This window comes from Pungitius pungitius, chromosome 17, assembly GCF_949316345.1.
Source record: "Pungitius pungitius chromosome 17, fPunPun2.1, whole genome shotgun sequence".
Taxonomy (NCBI): domain Eukaryota; kingdom Metazoa; phylum Chordata; class Actinopteri; order Perciformes; family Gasterosteidae; genus Pungitius; species Pungitius pungitius.
The window spans coordinates 7,314,148-7,335,384 of NC_084916.1; the positions used below are offsets into that span (position 1 = coordinate 7,314,148).

General features: G+C 45.7%; 2 protein-coding genes across 2 annotated transcripts; one reads left to right on the plus strand and one right to left on the minus strand.

Moving 5' to 3' along the window:
• The first annotated feature begins 670 nt into the window (after positions 1 to 670).
• On the plus strand, positions 671 to 1,969 carry dpm3 (dolichyl-phosphate mannosyltransferase subunit 3, regulatory). Its single transcript, XM_037473570.1, has 2 exons — positions 671 to 725; positions 966 to 1,969. Exon 2 carries the CDS (start codon positions 1,014 to 1,016, stop codon positions 1,290 to 1,292), a length of 279 nt encoding a protein of 92 aa, XP_037329467.1. The 5' UTR covers positions 671 to 725; positions 966 to 1,013; the 3' UTR covers positions 1,293 to 1,969.
• Positions 1,970 to 7,145: 5,176 nt separating this feature from the next.
• On the minus strand, positions 7,146 to 20,461 carry efna1a (ephrin-A1a). Its single transcript, XM_037473545.2, has 5 exons — positions 20,103 to 20,461; positions 10,038 to 10,333; positions 9,095 to 9,160; positions 8,897 to 8,986; positions 7,146 to 8,767 (listed from the first exon to the last, which is right to left on the minus strand). The coding sequence occupies exons 1-5, from the start codon at positions 20,198 to 20,200 to the stop codon at positions 8,640 to 8,642; spliced, it is 678 nt and encodes a 225-aa protein (XP_037329442.1). The 5' UTR covers positions 20,201 to 20,461; the 3' UTR covers positions 7,146 to 8,639.
• Between the last annotated feature and the right edge of the window lie 776 nt (positions 20,462 to 21,237).

Consider the following 21,237-nt stretch of genomic DNA (forward strand, 5'->3'; position numbering starts at 1 on the left):
ATAGCTTTCAGCTAGCGCTAATGGTAAACTCATTTGTAAAATGCCTTGTCTAAATAAATAGGATGGCATGGAGAAACAGTTAACGGTCTAATGTGAGATAAAAGCCTGAGTGGGGGCCTCATTATAGACTCAGTTGAAACAAATATTTTTTTGTCTCTCAACTGACAGGGTGCTGGTATTGTTAATACATATACAAATACAAATACATATACATAATACAAAAGTCTAGGGCAGCGTTTTAATGAAAAACATAAAAAGTGACAGCATTTATTGAAGAGTATAATGAGGGGATGTAGTAAGTAATCTTTCTCACCACTATCTTCTTAGTTATAGAGGCCAATATCTACAACAAAACTGGCGACACAATAAAGCATGGGTTAAGTAGTACAAGTAACAAGAGTACAGTAATATATATGTATATAGAAGAATAAAAAAATCATGTAAACATTATATTAGAAACATTTAAAAACGTGGAACAAAATTATTTAGTTATTATTTTCTTATATCTCAAATAATGTACTTGAGGTCTACAAATTATTACTGATAACTATTTAAGCGTCTGATTAAATAGGTTTTTGATTCTGAATAATTAATTTTGTGGAAATGATGACCTTTATAATCCAAATTCAGTAGATATGTCGGAATTGGAATAATTGACTACATTTCCCAGCAGACATCACGGCTTACGTCATAAACGCGCGCTCCGCTGAGGTGGCTTTAGAGAGGTAAACACGTCGATACTTTCTTGGAAATGCATTTATTGAAATGAATGCTATGCAAACGAATGAATGGACCTCTTAGTTTAGTGTATTTCGTACGCATGTCTACCCTTGCTGCCTAATGTTATTTGCTTTGTCCTTCTTGTGTGTTGTAGCCATCGATAACGCCCAAAAGCTAACACGGTGCTACCATGGTGTGCTAAAGCTAACTGAATGAAGCCTTTTAGCCGATCCTTTCTGTTTCAGGTGCTTTTCTGCGGCTGCTCACCTGAAATCCCCGCGGCAGCTCTCGCCATGACAAAACTTCTGGAGTGGCTGTTCGGTGGGTCCGTGGTGGGAGCAGTCTGGGCTTTGGTCTCCTTCGACCTGTTGGACCTGAGCCTGCCTCAGACTTACAGAGAGGTGGCCTGGCCGATGCCTCTATACCTGCTGGTTTCATTCGGCTGCTACTCGCTGGCCACGGTGGGCTACAGGGTGGCCACCTTCAATGACTGCGATGAGGCGGCCAAGGAACTGCTGGAGCAGATCCAAGAGGCCAAAGTGGACTTAAAGAAAAGGGGCCTAAAGATGTAGAAGAAAGTGAGAATGACTGTGTAGAAACCTTAGAGAGACTAAACGGGATGCACGGACTGTTCAGATTGTTTAGGATGTCGGATGAAACACTTTTCTCCGAACCGTCACCCTTTTTTTCTTTTGTTTCCAGCAGACATGCTCGAACATCAATCACAGTCACCCATTATGCAGCTATTCTTCTTATTCAGTCACCTCTTGCAGATTGGATATTGATCAAATGGGCTTCAGGAAATTAGAAATTATCAGCCTGATGGATGTTGTCTGGGTTTCTTGTAAGTGACAGCACATCAGTGTGCACCATGGAGCCACATGTTTAATATTCCTACCATTAAAAGACCTCTTTCATGAAGTGAAACATTAAACTACACCAGCTGGTTTGAAGATGTTTAGAGCTGTTGGTTTCACTGCATGACACACCTGCAACCAGATTCTTTAAAAATGATTAAAACTGTTACACAGTAGTGTATTTTGTTGCTAAATGCACACACTTAATCCCCTCCGACTGTCACTGGTCAGAAAAAAGATAAAATCACTAAATATTGTCCAGGGATTTGTGCTTGTTTGTTTGGACTTTATTTATTCTGTAAAGAAGTGTACATTCCATTGTCCAACTTTCAGACTTGTGCCCTGTATGTATCGCTGAAAGTTAATTAAACTGCATTCTATTTTCTGCAGTTTTTCTGCCTGAAGATGTGTGTGTGTATTGGAGGTTTGCATAGAGCCAGGAGGTACGCAAGAATGTTCCTTCTCCGAGCATAACCCACATAGCCCGAGGCCTTTATATCATTTTCTCAATGCCTCTCTCTGTGCAGGAGACAGACTGCTTTTGTTCCAGTTTTGTCGTTGACGACATGACTACACTTTATACAGCATTTCCCTTTTTTTCCCTCACAGAGGTTTACTCCAAACCGAGAATGTTCGCTACGTATGTAGTCCTGAACTGATCTGATGTTGGCCAGTACAGTTCTTTTGTTTGCGCTTTTAAATGCTGCCTATGCTCATTTTCAGTGAGCTCCCGCTGGGCTAGAACAAAGCATAGCTCGGCCAAAGGCATCATTACTGGGTTTCAAAAGCTCTCATAACTTAAGAAGAAATACAAAAGCGTTAGCTGCAGCCCCATCATGCCTTGCACTGTCAGCCCCCCCCCTGTGGACGTCCGCAAGCTGTTGCAAGAAGGGATGAAAGGCAACCTGTTATTTAACAGAAAATCTACTTTTGGAAATTACACCAAAGGGTTTCCTTGGTAGTTATGTTCTCACTCGTAACCACATGTGACATAGGTAAATCGCTTTTCTTTGTCTCAATTTTTTCCATATCTAACTTTGAAGCCATCCATCTGCAGGCAAACGTACAAATCAAAATAGGCCAAACATTTTACAGACCCTGTGGATGCAGCACAAATAGTTTTGTGTTGTTCCCTTTAATCCGTTATTTCATACAGTAAGCTCCATCCCAGACTCATCTCTTTACGTGATGACAGACATTAAGTATAATCCTTGTACAGACAGCGATGTTTCAAAAGCCGTCCCATCAGAAACAAGCACAAAGCTTTTTTGTCCTTTTTCTTGGATCTGCATGTTTTTAATTTACAGCCAATGTGAGTTGCAGTATTTACGACAGAGGGACCGCCTGGTAGAGCACAGTAACACAAAGCGTGTAGCAGTATTGCAGCCACACATGTCAATATCTTGGCTTACCTTGAGTATTTCTACCTTCTCTTGACAATGATCTTATACCTGCAGGAATCAACATTCACACAGTCCCACATACTTTATATTATCATTGTTATCATTTACATTACATTACATGTCATTTAGCTGACGCTTTTATCCAAAGCGACTTACAATAAGTGCATTTCCACATAGCGATACAAACTCAGAAGAACAAGTAACAACAAAGTACAATTTTCATCAAATAAGCAGTTTCAAAACATGCTATAGAAAAGTGCCATTATAAGTACAATTTAAGCTAAAAGTGATTTAGATCACTTTTAGCTGAAAGCTTAACTAAACGAGTTTTGAATTAATGAAGCTGGTTTGTTGTGATTTAAACAAATAATTTATCCACTTGTATAAGTAAGTTCTGTAGACTTAACTCATATCAAAGTCATCTAAAATCTCTCAGTGATGTAACAGGTGTAAGTGGCCACTTCAAAATCCTCTTGCTTCAATTTTCCTCTTTTGAAGGGGGGGCTTCTGTATGAGAGCCACTTAGCCACATCGTTTTTTTGGTAATTGCTCTGTCTGTCTTACACTGGCTGAGAAAGATGAAAAACGTGCACAGAATGTTCTTTGTGTTCTGTTGCAAAGTGGTGAGGTGAGAGGTGTCGGATAAATTGGGAGAGGAGCTGAAAAGAACGAGGAAACCTTATGGCGCTAGAGGCGGTGACAGCGGCAGGGCGCAGGGTTGTGCCTGCAGAATGGCCTCCCCGAAACCCTAAGAAAACGATTTTAATAGACACTCAGTGACCCTCCAGGGAGCAAATCCATCTCGACAGGCTGAGAACCAAGAACTGAAAAATGATAACCTATCATTTTTCTGCACAGAAAAGTCTTTTTTTCCCCCCACCCACACATTTCACTGCAAAACTTCAAATCATCTACAGATACACAAAAAGAGAGGGAATTAGTAATGACGGACCAGACCTGAAAGAGATGGAGATTTGATACAGAAAAGATTGAGCAGACAAGATGAGAGTGTCAAAAGAGGGGGGGTCAAACAATGGATACAGGGGGAGTGAACAGTTTAAAGGGGCAGAACAAAAGATGTATAGAAGTGAGAATGAATTTAAACAAAAGGAGAAGAAAAAAATGAAAGTTATCGAGGGACACGGACAGGAAACCAACGCATGAGCTGGAACAAGACAAATGACCATAGCAGAGTGTGTGTGTGTGACTATTTTGGGAAGAGCAGACCACACCCTGACCGCCAAAGATGGCGGAGGACAAAAATATGTCCGGATCACCCCCGAGCCTGAGCCACACTCTGTGGAACCAAGGTGTTTCCTTCCCATCTGCCCAGTCTGCCCCGTCTGTCATCCAGAGCTTTTATAGGCTCTAAAGACTCAGACAAAAGAGGGTATAAAAAACCTTCCAAATATGTCTATAATATAAAGGCATGTAATCCGAGCGCGCTTCGTTGCTGAATAAAAATCCAAACAAGGTCAAAAAGTCACTCGTGGGTTAGTCGAATGTTCTTCTGCTCATCATAAACAGATGCTTTGATTCGTACAGATTACCAGATTGAATTCCAGGGCAGCATCAAGGCTTATAAATGCTCCAAATAGCTACAATAACATCAGGTAACGTCCCAGAGGCCATCTAAGGCCGTTAGTCCTCTTCTGGGTAGCAGCACATGCCAGCAGGAAGACATGGACTGCCCATCACAATCTATTGCCAAGTAGGGTTACACATACATGGAATTTTCCTAGAGATTAGTTTTTCAGTGCAATAGTATAAAACATCCTTTACAATAGGAAAATGCACAATAAATATGGTGAACATTGGGTGCAAAGCAACATTATTAAAGTCTCAAATGTATATAAATAAAGAAAATATGTGCAAGAGTGTGTAACTGTGACAAATGATCCTGCATGTGTGTGAGTCAATTGATTAATGAATCCAACTGAAGCCGGTGAGAAACCATGCTTTTGTGGCATGAGGTCTTGGTCCTGATGGACCGCAGCCTCCTTCCAGAGGAAAGGGACTCAAACAGTTTGTGTCTGAGGTGAGAGGCAGCCAATCTCTCTCTCTTTCTCTCTCTCTCTCTCTCTCTCTCTCTCTCTCTCAGCAGAGCGATTAATACTCTCTCTGAACTTGTCCCTGGCAGTGGCCGCCGTGCAGCCAGACGGGGATGGAGAAGGAGAGGATGGACTCAATGGACGGCAGTGTTGGAGTCCTTCGTCGAGGGCAGGTGGAAGTTCTTCAGCTGCCCCAGAAAGTACATCCTCCGCTGAGCCTTCGTTGTGATGGAGCTGATGTTAAGCTCCCACTTGAGGTTACGCGTTAGCTGCAGGAAGCGCAAGGACTCCACAGTGGGAACTAAGGAGTCACACGGGGTGACAGGGGCAGGCGGAGCTGCGTGGAAATCCACAACCATCTCAGCTTTCTTTAGAGCGCTGAGCTCTAAGTTGTTAAGTCCGCAGCGGGTCACCAGATGGTCAATCTCACACCTAAACGTGGACTCATCCCCATCAGAGATGAGTCCTTTGAGGGCTGTGTCATCAGAAACAGAATCAGATTCAAAAGCCATTAATTCCCATATACTATGTTACAAATCAAGGAATTTGTCTAGATTTTTGGTGCAGTATAAGAATAAAATAGGATCGAAGTCAAGAGTCAAATAAAAATAGTCCAGAAGAGGGTCGGTTAGTGTTTCAAGTCGCTCAAAAGTCTTATTAGCACCTTGCCCTGTGCGTCATGGGGCCTGCTGATAGTGAGGCATGACTGCAGAGCCCGATCAGCTGGTCGTGCCAAACCAAAATTTTGAGCTGATAATTACCTTGTGGTGTCCCGTGGCCTCCTCATAGTTTTGAGTTACTCAGAATTTTGCCTCAGCTCTCGCTGGATTCAACCTTGAAAATTGATGAATGCCCTGTTTGTCAGCTTGTTGGAAGATTTTAATTTTGAGAAATGCTTTGGTATTCAATCAAGACTGAGAATTTAGAGCCATGGCAGGAAGCATGTGAGGCTTTATTTAGGCACAGTGATGCTTTTTGCTAAAGGCCAACATCAGCATCCAAAAATCGGAGAAAGGCAATAATATGTTGATGTTTGGCAGGTATGTGTTACCATGTTCACAATCTTAATGAACACCATAAGTTGTGCAGAGATATGGTTTTAAGTATTAGACAAGGGGGTACACATGTCTGCACAATACTTTGTGTCAATCCAACATATTTCACTCAAATTCACAGTATCCCCAGAAAAAGAGTAATTTATCTTCTGGTTATCATAACTGTGGCCCCAACCTTTGAAGTGGATGTAAAGCTCACATGATCCAACAACTTAATTCTCTGCTCAGGTAGACATTGATCCACAATATCTTGAAAAGCAGATAATTGTTTGCTGCCATGTTAATGTCGGCCGGTTAAGGGGCCTGTCCACCGGCCCTAATTTATGAGCCTCCTTTTGAAAACATTGGGGAGTTGTCAGGCAGGGGCACCAGTCTTTGGTACAACAGCTGTTTTCACTGTCACAGCCGTAAAGCTCCCCTGGGAAAGGAGAGACGGGAACAATTGCTCGTCATGCAACTTGCACGAGCAAAGTATCGTAGCTGGAGAAAAGGAGAGCTGTGTGTGTGTGTGTGTGTGTGTTGGAATCGGGGCGTTTACTGCTCGACAGAAGGTTGAGATAAAGACTGTGTGCTTAGTCTTCGTGCCAAAAGGCAACCTAAGTGGTAATGATAAACATAGTCCCCATTGTTTGGCCATTATCTCTGTTGGAGCTGGTTTTCAGTCACTTTGGCCTTGATTCCGTTTAACTTGTGTCACATGGCGTGTGTGATTAATTTTTCAAGCTATTGGCTCCTGTGGAGATTTTTGGAGTGTAATCAGAGGTAGAAACTGGCTGAGTTTGCTGAAAGCATTTCAGCATCAAAATTACCTTATTTCAAGTGTTACCATGTTCCACATTTGCCATTTAATAACATACAAATCAACATTTTGTCCTGATGATGGAGCTCAATGTAGAATCAAAGCAAACTGAGGCATTACAATTCATCTTGAGGCGGATACGAATGTCTGAACCAAACTTGATAGCATCAAATAGCTGTCGAGTTAGCAAACATTTTAGGGATAATATATCAATTAAACATGAACGCATTACTTAAAAATAAACAGAAAAAGCTATTTGGGTTTCTAAAAATATCTTTTATTTCACATGAAATTTTCACATTTAGCATATTTATCAAACTTTTTTATTTTTTATATATATATATATAATTTCTGTATATATATATAAATATATACACTTTTTTTTACTTACACATGTACAAAATTAGGTAACAAGAATTCAGATAAAAAAGATTGACTTCAATGGTAGTCATACACCGTTGTGCCTTGTTGGTCGAGCCTGTCGGGAGGAGGTCCGCTCGGCGGCTTTGTTTTATACCGAAACTAGTCTCTTTTTGAACTGGTGAAATCTCATCCTTTTCTCCAATTGGCCTGACTATAAATGTTTTCAAATCATCTAAAACTGTGTTAATCATTTGGTTTAAATAAGTGAACTCTGTTGAAAACATGAGAGCACGGAGATGCAAAGTGTTCCCGTGGTAGTGAAAGAAAACAGCACTCCGTGTTAGACAGTTTAACAAATACAGTGGCAAGATCCAACGAAACGGAGAAGTCCAGCCTCCGCAAAACACACAACATGTCAGTGTTCGCTTGTGTCAGAATTTTTTTTTTTGTCTCACTCTTTCAATCAATCACTTTTCTTTCGCTCACATCCTTGCCCTTTCACACAAGTACTAACTCTACCAGGAGACAGGGGGGGGAGAGAGAGATGCTCCCCCCCGCGTGAGCATATGGTATATACAGTAAAACATCTCAGCTGCAAATGTTATAAATTATCTTCACAGAACGTACACACAACACAGGTGGATGTAGTGTGTTTTAATGTGTTGTGTCATCTGATGTCAGTGTGTGTGTGGGGGTGAGGGGGGGGGGGGGGGGGGGACGACACTGTACCAGGGTGCATGTCGTTGCGTCTGTACTGTGCGGTGTCAGTGCTACAGCATATAAGCACATGGTCGAGTTCCGAGAGGATCGGTTGTCATGAGAACGCCACCCCCCCCAGTGTCCGCCAAAGCTACATTTAGAGAATCACATGGGACACGAACGCCACTCGATACCATTACAATAACAATACAACAAGTAATACATGGTACTCTGGGGTGGAATAATGTACAGGTTTGGAGTGATGACTGATCTTTGGCTCAAAAAGGTGAGAGATTACTTTTCCGCTGAATGTGGATTTATCTCATTCTAAATGTATAGGTTATAAACAGAGTTGGTACCCCTTCATCTTCTCCATCTTGTCTTCCTTTGTTATCCTCACAACACGTTCAGGTGTTTCTTTGAGAGACTCCTAAAAGAATACGAAGAAGGAGAGCGTGGTCTTTCCCAGAAAGATACGACCAAGCACACTTGCGTTGTCTCAAAAATTCTCAGGCATTGCTCAGCATCTTCAAGGCGAGTGAGTTCATCTGCACTTTAAATGCTCGAGCCTCTCCCCCCGTGACCAGCACCGGGCTTGGAAAACTGTCTTTTGAGTCCGCGGCCCCCACGGACTGTCTTCATTGTGGTCCCTGAAAAGAAAGTCTGCAGACGGCAGTCCTTTCGGCGTGCTCTCAGTGCAACAATAGCAGTAATGAAGACGGGAGCAGCAGGGAGAGGGTGGAGACGGATGCAGCCGTCGGCACAGAGTCTGACCGCACACTCTTCTGGACGTCTGGCAGGACCACGACCGGGTCGTCCGCTTGAAGACGGGAGATAAAGAAGATGCGTCAGCGCCACATATTTCCACTCTGACCTAGTCCCTGCCTAGGGCCTGGACAGTCTTAAGGTGGGGGATAATGAGACAGGACGCCGGGGTCGGTAAACATACCTGCAGGCAGTCTATTGGACGGGTTGTGAACCCCGCCCCCGGCTCCAGCCCCACCTGTGCCTCCTTTAGCCACTCTGGCCTCTTGGGAGCCTGAAAGAAAAACATAAATGCCATCAATTACTCGGCTCTCGCAGCAGCTTAACACGTCCATCACAACCGTGGTGCTGTCCTTGCATCCCAGAGGGCGGTTAAACTCACCGTCAGCAGCCACAACGTCCACCCTGAGCCTGAGGCACTCCTTCCCATGGTGGTGCAAGGGTTTGGCTGCCGGGGGGAGAAACAACACAGGCGTTAGCTAACGCACTTGGCCTCCCCTGGCCCCTTAATTCACGGTTATGCACGCGCCGAAACACACTTGGCAAAAAACAGAAAAGACAGCGAAGCGAGGACAAAGCTTAGGAGGCCATCTGTGACCAGGCGAAGTGTGTCTCATCTAATCATCAATTCATCTAATTACAGCCCGTGCTCAGGGTGACAGCACCGCCGGGTCTTTGTGGCGTCACTCAGGCACGGGAAGTGTTGCCTAAACTTGGCAAAATGAGCCAACAATAAGCTCACATGAGCAGGGCACCGAGCCCCAGCGCGTTACACTTCACTTCCTTCAAAAAGATAGAGTACAGTAGGTGGGCAAATGTGTGTCCCTCTCGAGATGGATTATAATCATTTTGGACGTTGCTTGCTTTTTCATTTAGTCATCATCTCGTCAGAAGCAGAATTTGTGCACTTTAAGCACTTTTATGACTTTATGAGAACCTGCGCAGCGGATGACACCCCGTCAGCCTGGGCTGTAGTTTGTGTCAAGACTGGATTAGCAAATTCTTACACTCTAAAGTAAGATGTTGAACACGGTCAACATTAGCATGTTAATATCATCGTTGAGTTGACTCACATCCGATATTTTATAACGATGCAAACAGAGAAAAAGCAAAAACAGGAGCTTTGAACATGCTGTGAGGATAGAAATGTTTTGTGTATCTTAGGCACAAAGTCTTTGTGCATGTGCAACAGTCTTTGTGGAAAATATAATTAGTCTTTAAAGCTCTCTCCCCCCCTCCTCTACACTGTGCACATCGCAAAGTGAGGAAATATTCAAAATTACAATAAAAGACGACTTTAAAAGAAAGCGATATTGACTACTCACAGATATAATAGTAGCTTTCCCCTTGACGAAACTCCTTTCCCAGAGTGAACGGAGTAAACCGCTGGAACTTCTCAGAGAACTTCTCTGGTGCGTGGGGGGCAAACGGGTGGCCACACTCCCAGCGCATCTGGTCGTACGACTGGGGCTTGCAGGAGTCGTAGTCCTCGCGCTCCACCATGTACAGCACGTAGCGCTCAGCGTCCAGCAGCGGCAACTCGCCCTGAGGGTAATGGGGGCAGACGATGTCCAGGTAGTCGTTGAGCTTCACCTCCACGGTGTAGCTGTCCCATTGGAACCTGCAGGGTGGAGGCGGAGGAGAGGATGGTTATGCAAGCGGCGGGAGACGGATGATGACGCTCACAGCGGTCGGGGGAACACATAGAAGCCTCAAAACCGGTGATTATGTATTGATCGCCTAGACACCAGCGTGCAGCGGGGGAAATCAGAGGAAAGTCAAAGAGGACTGAGGCGTGGAGGGCAGGAGAGAGAGTGAGTGACAAAATGTGTGTGTGTGTTGAATGATCTGCAGAGAACATGTGGATAAATATGGATGACCGCGAGGCCGGCGTATCCGCTGAGTGCACATTGATCCCCCGTTTCCCGGGAGCAGAGCGAAGTTTACAGAGAAACATTAGCAGTCAGTTAGCCCGTCAAGACAGCAGATGAGTATCGACATCTGCAGGGCTACACACTAAACACCCGCACCGATGCATTGGGGCCGGTTCGACTGGCGGCATGGATCCAGACGATGGCCACATGTGTTTAAGGTCGGTTCGCGAGACGGCATGAACCTGGTGACAGTCTGTAACCGTCTCCCACCACCCTCCCTCCCTCCCTCCCACCCTCTCATTACAAATACATTCAGACCGTCTGCCTCCGCTCCATTCCTCCCGTCCCGCTCGCGTTACGATGGTCCTTGAGTAAACAAAATTCCTTCCCTTCACCTCGGTCAAAAGGAGAAATCGTCAGCAGCTTTTTTCCCCCCTTTACCGTAATAAGCCACTTCCAATTTAATTATTACAGAAACACTCAGAACAATTTAGCATTCTCTGATGCCTCATCGCAACAGTCCATGATTTCCTCCACCCTTCTGGATGATTTATTTATATGGAGAAACAAGTTAATCTACTGGGAATTAACATTAAAAGGCATTTCAGCTTTGTCCCCCAACGCCTGACTGAGTGGCTGCTCGGGGGGCGGCTCTCAGCTAATGCTCTCGTCTCAGCCTCAGCCATCTATCACCGGCCTGGAGCGGTAGCTGGCCGCTAGCAACACACACACACACACACACACACACTTTCCAGTAATTCTCATCCATCAACAACCTAAAGCAGTAGCTACCTACTATTCTTTCTTTCTTTCTCTCACACACACACACACACACACACACACACACACACACACACACACACACACACACACACACACACACACACACACACACACACACACACACACACACACACACACACACACACACACACAACGGAGCACTAAAGCGATGCCTATCGGTTTACCGTCTCCTACTGTTCTGGATCACCAGGGGTTCTCTGAGAATGGAGGAAATTTGACAGACCTCAATATTTTCACATCACACGAGGAGAATGTGTGTCTAATATAGGGTTTTGTTGCTTTTGCAATGAATACACGGCGGGTTCAAGAGGCTTTCACCAACTCCAAAGAAAGGTGCAGGCAGCCAGTGGGAGTAGGTTCCTGACTCCTACTTAATCAGATACGCAGATCTGAAAGAGCTAAGAGGGGGCCTACAGTGGGGGGGCCAAGCGGACACCTTGAGCACAAAACAACTAAACTCACCACTGGAGTAGCTTTTTCTTTAAGAATTGGATTGTTTTTTCATAAAAAACACCAAACAGGTAACAGGCAGGATTTGGGGTTTGTGTGACAAGGTTCCACATGTGAGACTAATGATCAAAGCATCCGGGCCCCCCGCCGCTCGTTAGCGGCTGTTGTCGTCGTTGTTGTTGCATCTGGCCAGCGGTCTCTCTGGTGCCGCCTGGTAAAAGGGACAGACGCTGTGGCTCCAAACACTGGGCCTTGACTCCTGCTCCCTCTTATGCACCCCACCCCCCCGCAACCTCACCCCACCCCCACCCCTTTAACTCTCTCCGCCTGACTGCATTCCCTCAATGCCGATGACCCGATTAGCTGGCAACACCATATTAACAGCAACACAGGCCCCATGGAGAACAAGCACCTTTTTAGTGTACCGACAAAACTTCTATCTAACTGTGCTGATAATTGTTTGTCGCTGCCAACTTTTTGCAAAGGAGGGGATCGGGGGGGCGGGGGGTATAATTATAATTTCTGCAATGGCCCAGACAGCTTATCTGCAGTTTGCCCGCCACGCTCTGTTTACCAGATTGAAGCTAACGTGTTTTTTCCCCTGCCACCTTCAATCCCGGTCGCATCGATAACACTATTGAACAAACACTGTTGTCTGCTTCTGCCTGACAGAGTTATCACCCTGCTGCAAACACAGAAAACACACAGAAACCAACTCCCTAAAGCAAACCCCCCCCCACCACCACACCACACACACACCCTACACCCACCGGATAACAAACCAGTTGTGGTATGCTCCCAATGTGTTCATCAAAAGGGGGGTCGAAGAGGGGGGGGGGTGCAATTAAAACACAAAAAGGGGTATTAAAGTTGCCCTGGAGGGGGGTAATTATGCCCTCCCGCTCCCCTCTTCGCAGCCCCTTTAGGCTGAGAGCAGCGGGGTGGGGGCAGAGGGCATGAATAGGCGTGGGATGAGGGACATGGCTTTTGAAGTTTCATTCAGTAACAGTAAGTATCTATGTGAGATCTACCCTTGCTCTATCAATGCCACCGTCCCATACAGTGTCTCCATTCACAAGGCGATGGAATACCTCCATTAGCAGGGAAAACAGGAGGTTGAATACACAGCCGTGGAGGCCGGCTAGCCCCTTTTACTAATGGCAAATAGCTTTAATTATCCAGCTGCCCTTTGTTCCCCTCTAATGCCTCTGCATTGAAACGTTCCAAATCATCCGGTTAATTAACTGATCCGAGTAACAGACTTCAAAGGGAGCCTTGGCGTCTGTGTGAAAAGGGTTAGCTAATAAGTCAAATCATCACCTTCACTTTAGCTGACAAAAAGTCCTGCTCGGTCTCCCTCAGTGTGGGTTCCTCATTTCCCCTCCTCCATACTGTTCACCTCTCCCTCCCTCTCTCAAAAGGCTGTTTGGATTTATTCCCATTGTTCCTCTGAAGATGCTATCTCTTTACGAAAGTGGCCGCTTGGAGCTTCAGCCCAAAACAACAGCACGGAAGAATTGTGTTCTCTATGCTTAAGGACGATTGGTGGAGCAATGGCAGATATGCAGGGAGGGTTTGTGTATGTTTCAGGCAGACTTTTAAACGCGTGCTTGTTTGTGTTGGCCTGCATGAGCGTGTTGCGTCTCAAGAGGTCTGAGGAGTGCGTTTCTTACATGATGTGGTGGATAATAAATGCCAATAATGGAGAGAATGATAGCAGTGAGGGAATGTGTAAATGTGTGCATGTTCAAATCGGTTGAGAACCAGACTACAGGCCGTTCCCGGCTGCTCTTCCTCCGATCCGAAGAAGGAATTTTTGATTTATTGGAGCCTCTTCAGCAGCAGGAGTTTAATCTCTCTTCTTTAATCTCTCTGGCCGGCGTTTTGCTTTCTTCTCCACCTCTACCCCCTCCTTTCACCCATCCATCACCCTCTCATCTCTGCACTCTATCGCCCTGTGGAATGCTGGACCTCTGAGGCAAAGAGGCCACGATGTGGATCAAAGGTCGGACAATCTCCAAGTCGGCACCGGAGGGGCCTTGTGCAATTTAAAATTCAAGTGACGGCTACTCAGACGGTAATGACACACTTTTAAGATTGATTAAAAACTACTTTAGAAAAGGTTCATAAAGACCAAGTCAAAAAGCAGGCACACAAGTCTACTTGACCTCTGCGATCACCCTGATTGCATGAACATGATTATTTTTCCCCTTTGGGGTTTTGGGGGACAGTAATGTGACCCAATAGGTGACTGGCCGCGTCACAGACGAGTGAACCGGAATGTAGGGGGGGGGACCAACTAATCAGCTCATCCAAGCCTGGATTATTGGGTGGCGCAGAGGCTGAGCTCCGGCTCATTCATCAGCACCAGACCCTGTTTAATACGGGGGGGGCTTAGAGCGGACAGCGAGGCCCAGAGCAGCGGCACAGTGGCTGGGGACGGAGTAAGGGGTGCGATGGGCCGGGTGGGGCCTTTTTTTTTCTTTTCTTCCTCTCTCCCACGGCAATTGTTCTCTCACAGAGACGAGCATTGTTCCTCTACACTGGAGTTTTGGAGTCGACAAAGATTCCACACAGTGGCTATGAACATAGGGTTAGGGTGTTGGTGGTGGCAGTGAGAGGTGTTAACAGAGTAGTGGGAGGTGGGGTAGGTGGCGCGAGAGAGAGAGAGAGAGAGGTGAAGCCTTCGGAGGTGCACCATGAGTTGAGTTGAGCGGGAGGGTTTAACGTTACTGCTCAAAGTCTTGTTGTTTCATCTATTCATCTATCAATGTCAGCTGTCCCCTCCCACTCTCTGTCCGTCTTTCATCACTCAATAAGCAAACCAGATCCTCATGTCAACTCTGTCCCTCCCTCCCTCCCCCGGACTTGCAGAACCAATCACAAAGATGGCATTCCAAAAATTCCAAAAAACTTTCTGACCCACCGCTTGCAAAGCACAATACCCCGTGGGTACTCTGTGGTTGCCATAGAAACTAATATGGTCCCATTCATATGGGCTCCTCCTTTATAACATAATATCCTAATATCTTTCGCACCGTTTAACTTTTTGTTATCCATCTCAATCAACTTTCTCCCGCCTGTCATTCAACCTTTGTCGGTCCGGATCATTGGTCATTCCGCCGGCGTTCCCGGCTGAACTTGCCGAGCTCCTTTTTTGCCCCCCAGCAAAGCGAAAAAGGTCCAGCAGAGAAATAATTGGCTGATTCCACCATACAAAGAAGGCTTAGATGAATACATATGTCTCACGCCGTCCCCGGAGACATTTGTATCTTATAAAGGCCGGAACACAAAGGTCACCACTCACAACATATTTCTCAGATGGCAAATATCTGTACAAGAAAATTGATTTTTCTGGATTGATTCCAGGCAAAATGTTCATTTTTCTTCATGAGTCTGAGCTGATGGCTTAATGAATTCCATAGGGGAAAAAATGGGAACTCAAGCCACAGTTATTAAATAGATTGTTTTTAATGTAGCAGCAGTAGTAGTTACAGCTTTTGGCAACAATGGTAATAATACAACTGACCTGTAGGGGGTGGCAGTATTTCCTGTTGGGACGTTTTCACACACTGAACCCACACAGCCAACAGAGAAAAGACAAGAAGTTCTACACAATGAGCCTTATTTACACGACAAAACAAACACAATGCTTAATTTTCAGAGATAATATCTGACTCCTGCTAATTCTCACTCGCCCAAACACAGATACACTGCTGGTGCATTCAATGTCACCAGGATGGAAGAACAAGTCTGGAGGACACACAGTCTCTTTATCTCTACCTCGCACACACTTTGAGAAAAACAGTCACTCATACATTTGCGTATTAATGTTTTTTTTCCCCATTCCGTGTGATTTTTGTGTGGGTTGAAAAGAGGAGGAGCAGGGGAAGTCTGCTACAGAGATAAGGAAGAGGCGCAAGGATGGGCACGGGGCTGAGGAAGACTGGAGGGGTTGACTGGGGTGACTTTGATCAGAATAGAGAGACGCACAGATTTGACAGCAGCGCAGGCGGGGAGGCGGATCCCAAATCCTCCTCACGGCTCCACAGTTGAGCACGACTTGGCAGCAAGTAATCACTGCTAACATACTTATTCTTTTTGGTAAAGCATATTAATTCCTGAAAACAAGCCTGGGAAATTCAATCACTTCCCAGAATCCAGACGTTTTACGGTCTTGAAGTTGGTGTGAGAACTGCATTGTTTGTTGTGCAGACAGGATACGCCGTTTTCCCGGGAAAAGACGTAGCCAGGAAGTGCAGCACTTCACAGGGAAGTACACAGACTGCACGCCTGCAGGAAGATAAAACCTTTGGCCCGATTCTCCATCTGCTTGCAGTCAGTAAAACAAGCCATTGACACCGGCAACAACAAGTGGGAATATCGAAAAGGGTGCAAATCTTTTTTATTTTTGAGGGGGGGGGGGCTCTTGGGAATGTGTTCAATGAGGTGAATTCTTCTTACAGGCGATTCCAGACCGTTAAGATTCACGTCAACGTACTTCTGTGAGCACTGAGCCCATCAGAGGCGATTATTATTGGTTTGACAATCTGAGAATTCTCCCTAGATTGAATTCACCAGACAGATTACAAAATCTGATTATGGGTGGACAGACGATGCCAGAAAAATATGGGGATGGACCTACTCTGCTGAAGGGACGAGGTGGGGCATTAAGAGCGAAAGACTAGATTAGCAAGTCTTGTGGGAAAAGGAGATGTTTTTCAAGAACAGCTTTGGTTCAGATTACTTGGAAAATGTGGAAATCCCATTTCCATTGTGTCCACCTAATCACACCCGCACACTACCAAATCTCATCTCCCATCTCGTAAACACGCACACGCTGATGCACCCAGTAGTCAGACAGACATGATAACCTACTCCTACATGGTTTTCTTTCTTTATTTAAAGCCCTTTAAAAATTGGCCCCCCAACACTTCCATTTCCACAGCAAGACACTCAAAAAGGGAGAAGCTCACACAGACAGACAAGTGGAAGAAAAGAGAAAAAAAACAAAGTTTGCTGGGAAGACTGGAGTGGATTCCACAGCGAGGTAGGAAGGAGGAAGCTTGAAGAAAGACGGCGGGAGGGGGGGCCAACGTGAAGGAAAGGGCAAAGTGCCTTGTGAAGGATTGCAATGGATGCCAAGAACGATAAAAAATTCCACACCTCTTAGCACGCCGCCCCCCCCCCCCCCCCGCGCAACTTCTCCGAGAGGCAGAGTTGGAGGTGAGGAAATAAAAAGACTGAAAAGGGACAGCTTGTAAAGTAGAGATAAAAGCTGGTGGAGGAGCGAATAGACAGGAGGGGGGGGGGGAGAAGAATGAGAGTTTCCCAGAGGCAGAGCCACGGCCGTGTGAAGGGGGGGCGGCCTGAGTGGCAGCCTGTATTCAGGGACCACCGCGGTGTCAGAATGACTGACAGACTGATAGAGGCTGTGCCACTTCATCACATTGCGAACTCTGACCCCCAATTGGTCACACCGGTTACTATTCTCTTTCTGTGGCTCACCGTAGTGACCATTCCCCAATTTGTATAGGAAGGATCACAAAACACCCTTATTGACTGGATGAATACCACACACAGAAAAAACATTCACATGGATGAAACACGCCTCGAATAAGTCCCCAACTGGAGCCGACACGGCTCAAGAAGCGCATGTAATAAACCGACTGGACCCACTGTGCCAGCGGTGGAATGCAAAATACACTTTTGGAAGCATATTCCGCTGTTTTAACTAAGTCAACAAAGCTCATTACAAAAAAGGCGAAGCAAAGCCGAGACTACCGAGTCGGAACAGATTAACTCAAAAATGTGTCATCACGATGATGAGGATTATGTCAAAATAAACTTGAGGGAGCACGAGGGAGCCATGAAAGGGTTAACACGGCGGCAGGACTGGAGACCACAGAACCAAGTAGAAAAGGGAACCTGGCCAAGCAAAGGGGGGAGGGAGGTGCTGGAGAGAGGGAGAGACAGGTACAAAGCAGAGGAGGAGGAGTGGGTGGGTGGGTAGGTAGGGGGGGGTCAATCCGTGCTCTGTCAGCAGGCGGAAAAAAAAAATGGGGAATGGGAGGAAGGAGCAGATTATTGGAGGCCAGAGAGCTCCTGGGACGATGTTAACATCAATCACAACTGTGTGGCACATGCATGTGTGTATAACTGAGGTTCATGTGTGTACGATTGTGTGAGTCGCACAGATCTGGTGATGTTGTAAGTGCTACAAAAACACATACACACACACACACACACAGGCACTCCCTTTTACAAGAGACACGTACACACGCTGGCATGCTGGGGCACACTAGTGAGCTGCTTTCTGGGAATCATACGGTGCTGGTGATTAAGCTGTTGCTAATCAGACTAAAAGGTTACAAATGTACTAACAAGGAAAAAAGGTCAGGGAGTGATGAAAGACACACAGCCTGGAACGGAGCTCACTCACGGTGGGACAAAGTGGTCGTTAAAGTACAGGCGGGGATGACCTTGGAAGTCAATCTCACACACACACACACGCAAAATCCCTTAACATACACAACAAACACACTGAGAAAAAAGGAAATGAGCCTGCACCACATGGACCGCGGTGATCCATTTCAGATCAATTTGATTAACGACAGCTTCCTAACCAACAAGAGGGGAAACCCATCGTGCGAGAGAGAGAAAAATGGACGTCAGCGCGCTGTACGAGGTGACGGGTCAAAGGGGAGGAGCGGATTGCCGGGAACTATGAGAAGCACCAAATGAAAACATCTCAGAGACTGTGATTTTTCTGCGAATACAGGATTAAGAGTTTCCAAAGGGGGGAGATTTAGCGCAAGTCCAAAAGGACGGATTACTAGTATATACACACGGGCATGATCACTGTGGTTACACAGCGAGGGGGTGCTGCTGTAATGTTAACCTTTCAGACAACAGTGAATGCTGTCGTTACAACCACAGGGGAGATCCGGAGGAAAATGGGGGTTGAATGTAAGCTTGTGGGAGAATTATTGACTATCTGCTCGTTTGAAACCAAAACATTTGTGCAGTGAGAGGAGGGCGGGGGGAGGGAGAGAAAGGCCCAAAACTGATTGATTCAGATGGCGTTGGCAGTTGGTGTGATTGAGTGTCCTAGTTTGCGGAGCGTATGGCAGCAGACCCGGTTTGTGCTCGCCCGTTCCGAGTGGGTGGGTTTGTGCGTGCGCGTAGAAGTTTGCCCGCGGTGTGTAAACTTAACCTCCCTCCCCCCGAACACCCGGCCTCCATCAAACATAATTGTAATTGACCCCCACTTATTGTGAATGGCCCCTAACCCCGAAAAATTTGAGCTCCAGTTTCTCCTCCCCTGAGCTATCCATCTCTCTCCCCCACAGCGTGACCTACTGGGCAGGCCTCAAGTTACCTCCTCAGTCTCTGTCACACACCATTATTACTCGTCTTACCACCTGAAATATGAACACCCCAATGTCTACCCGGCAGCCACGTAAACCCCATGTGAGATCTCTTGATTAAGGAGATGCCGCAGCCTCCCACTCCACGCGCTCTGTCAGAGGATGTGATGTTTCAACACATTGGGCTGTGAATCAGACCAGAGGGGGAAGAAACACAACAAATAGTGCAAGGGAAGAAATAAAAACTCTCCCCGATAGGTTTTTAAGCTGGTTGAATTAAGATTCAACATTATCACACAGATCAGAAAATCGTTGACTTTTTAACACTCTCTTTCCTCCTTTTCATAAATAAAGTCGAAAAAAAGGAAATTCATGTCGGCATTCAAAGATCATACAATCTCTGTCTATGAAACACACGCACAAATTAGAAATGAAATGTTTTTTTAAAAAAAGAGCCACCCTCCGTGTTGTGTACGACCTGTTGACTCGGTGCCACCACATCACAAAGGTAAATGGATGGGTCACAAATCCCGCAGCGTAGGCGCACAGCTTAAATCTCAACAGGTTAGTCAAAGTATTACAGGTGAACAGCAGCGTGATAGAAAGGGAGGTAGGGGGAGGGACAGAGACTCCCAACTGTCCTGCGTTATCATGACAATGGCAGCCAGTGACCACCAATCGCAAAATGCATCACAAGCCTCGCGCTAAATGCGCGCGAGTGTCGAACTACTCGATCGCATCTTAGTGTGGATCAGATAACTCTTGCAAAGTCTTTTTTTGATGTGCCAGTCGACGATCAATCTCCGTCTTTGCATTTGGTGAATACAATAAGTGAGTGCAAAGAGGGGGGCGGGGGGGACCAGAATTACACGAGCACCAAAGGGATCCTTACTTGGGGTTCGTTCCGTTCCAGTAGACGCTGTGCCGCTCCGCTGAAGCGAACCAGGCGCAGACGCTCACGGCGAAGCCCACAATCCAGACCAAATCCATGGTGGAGACGAGTGCAGGCGCGCAGAGGGAGAGAAAGACGCCCAACTCAGGTAGGTGGTGCAAAACAAAACAGGCAAAAAAGTTTTGAGACCGCACGATTAAGAAAATACTTTACGCATGCCGTGGATGGGGGAAAAAAGCAAGCGCGAGGAGATCCGTGCAGCAGTGAGCACCGTCAGGGGCTCTGGTCAATTCGACAAATCCGTAGTCAATGAAAGCTCAAGCTACGTGGTGGCTGATTTTGTGAAACGCCCACACGCCGAGAGCCCCGCCTCTGGAGCAGAAGGGACCAATCAGAGGACTGCCTGAGAGACGCAGCTCCGCCGCTTTCTCCACACGGAGGCCCGCTGTGTGTTTACAATATTACAAACGTCATGTATGTTGTATGTCCGAGGAGGTCTACAACACACAACAGCTAGAAAGGTTTTTGTGGGATTTATTCTAGAAATTTTCCAATTCATTCAAGCGGTCAAATGCTTATCTGCAATAATTTTCCACCTTCAGGGTATTTGTCACTTTTTATAGTAAACCCAGAATACTATGGTACCCAAAAGTAGGATAATTATACCTCTACAAGGATATCAGTTCATGCAAAGACTAAAACACATGGAACATATATTAATTTAACACTTTCTTAATCTTACATTGTGCACACAAAAAACAATTTTCACACTTGCAACACGTGCATGAACACGTAACAATTGGGCAGCTTTAACACGGCTTTTACAAAACTGTAAATAAAACCTGATCATTCAAAACTGCACAACATTCTTTTCTTGTATCTGTTGCAACGCTATTGCATTACGTTACGCAAGTTATTATGTCCAATGTTGAATGCATTCAATCTGTTTTCTTGTCCTGAACTCGTCTATCACTGCAGTGCACTGCCCTTGCTGGAGTACTGGTTGAGCAACATTTGTTTGCACAGTGATTTCTTGAAGATAATCTCTTTTTTTCCTTTTTTTTTTCCCCTAATCGTAAAGGGCGACTTTTGTGTGTGAATCTTATTTTGAGTGTGTTCATTTACAATCTGAACT

What these genes read in the sequence shown, in the direction of transcription:
- dpm3 (XM_037473570.1), top strand. Translation starts at nt 1,014, where the DNA reads ATGACAAAACTTCTGGAGTGGCTGTTCGGTGGGTCCGTGGTGGGAGCA.
- efna1a (XM_037473545.2), bottom strand. Translation starts at nt 20,200, where the DNA reads ATGGATTTGGTCTGGATTGTGGGCTTCGCCGTGAGCGTCTGCGCCTGG. An exon ending in GGAAAGCTACTATTATATCT is followed by an intron (nt 9,161 to 10,037) that starts GTGAGTAGTCAA and finishes TCCCCCCGGCAG; the next exon opens with CCAAACCCTTGCACCACCAT. An exon ending in GTCCAATAGACTGCCTGCAG is followed by an intron (nt 8,768 to 8,896) that starts GTATGTTTACCG and finishes CCCGTCTTCAAG; the next exon opens with CGGACGACCCGGTCGTGGTC.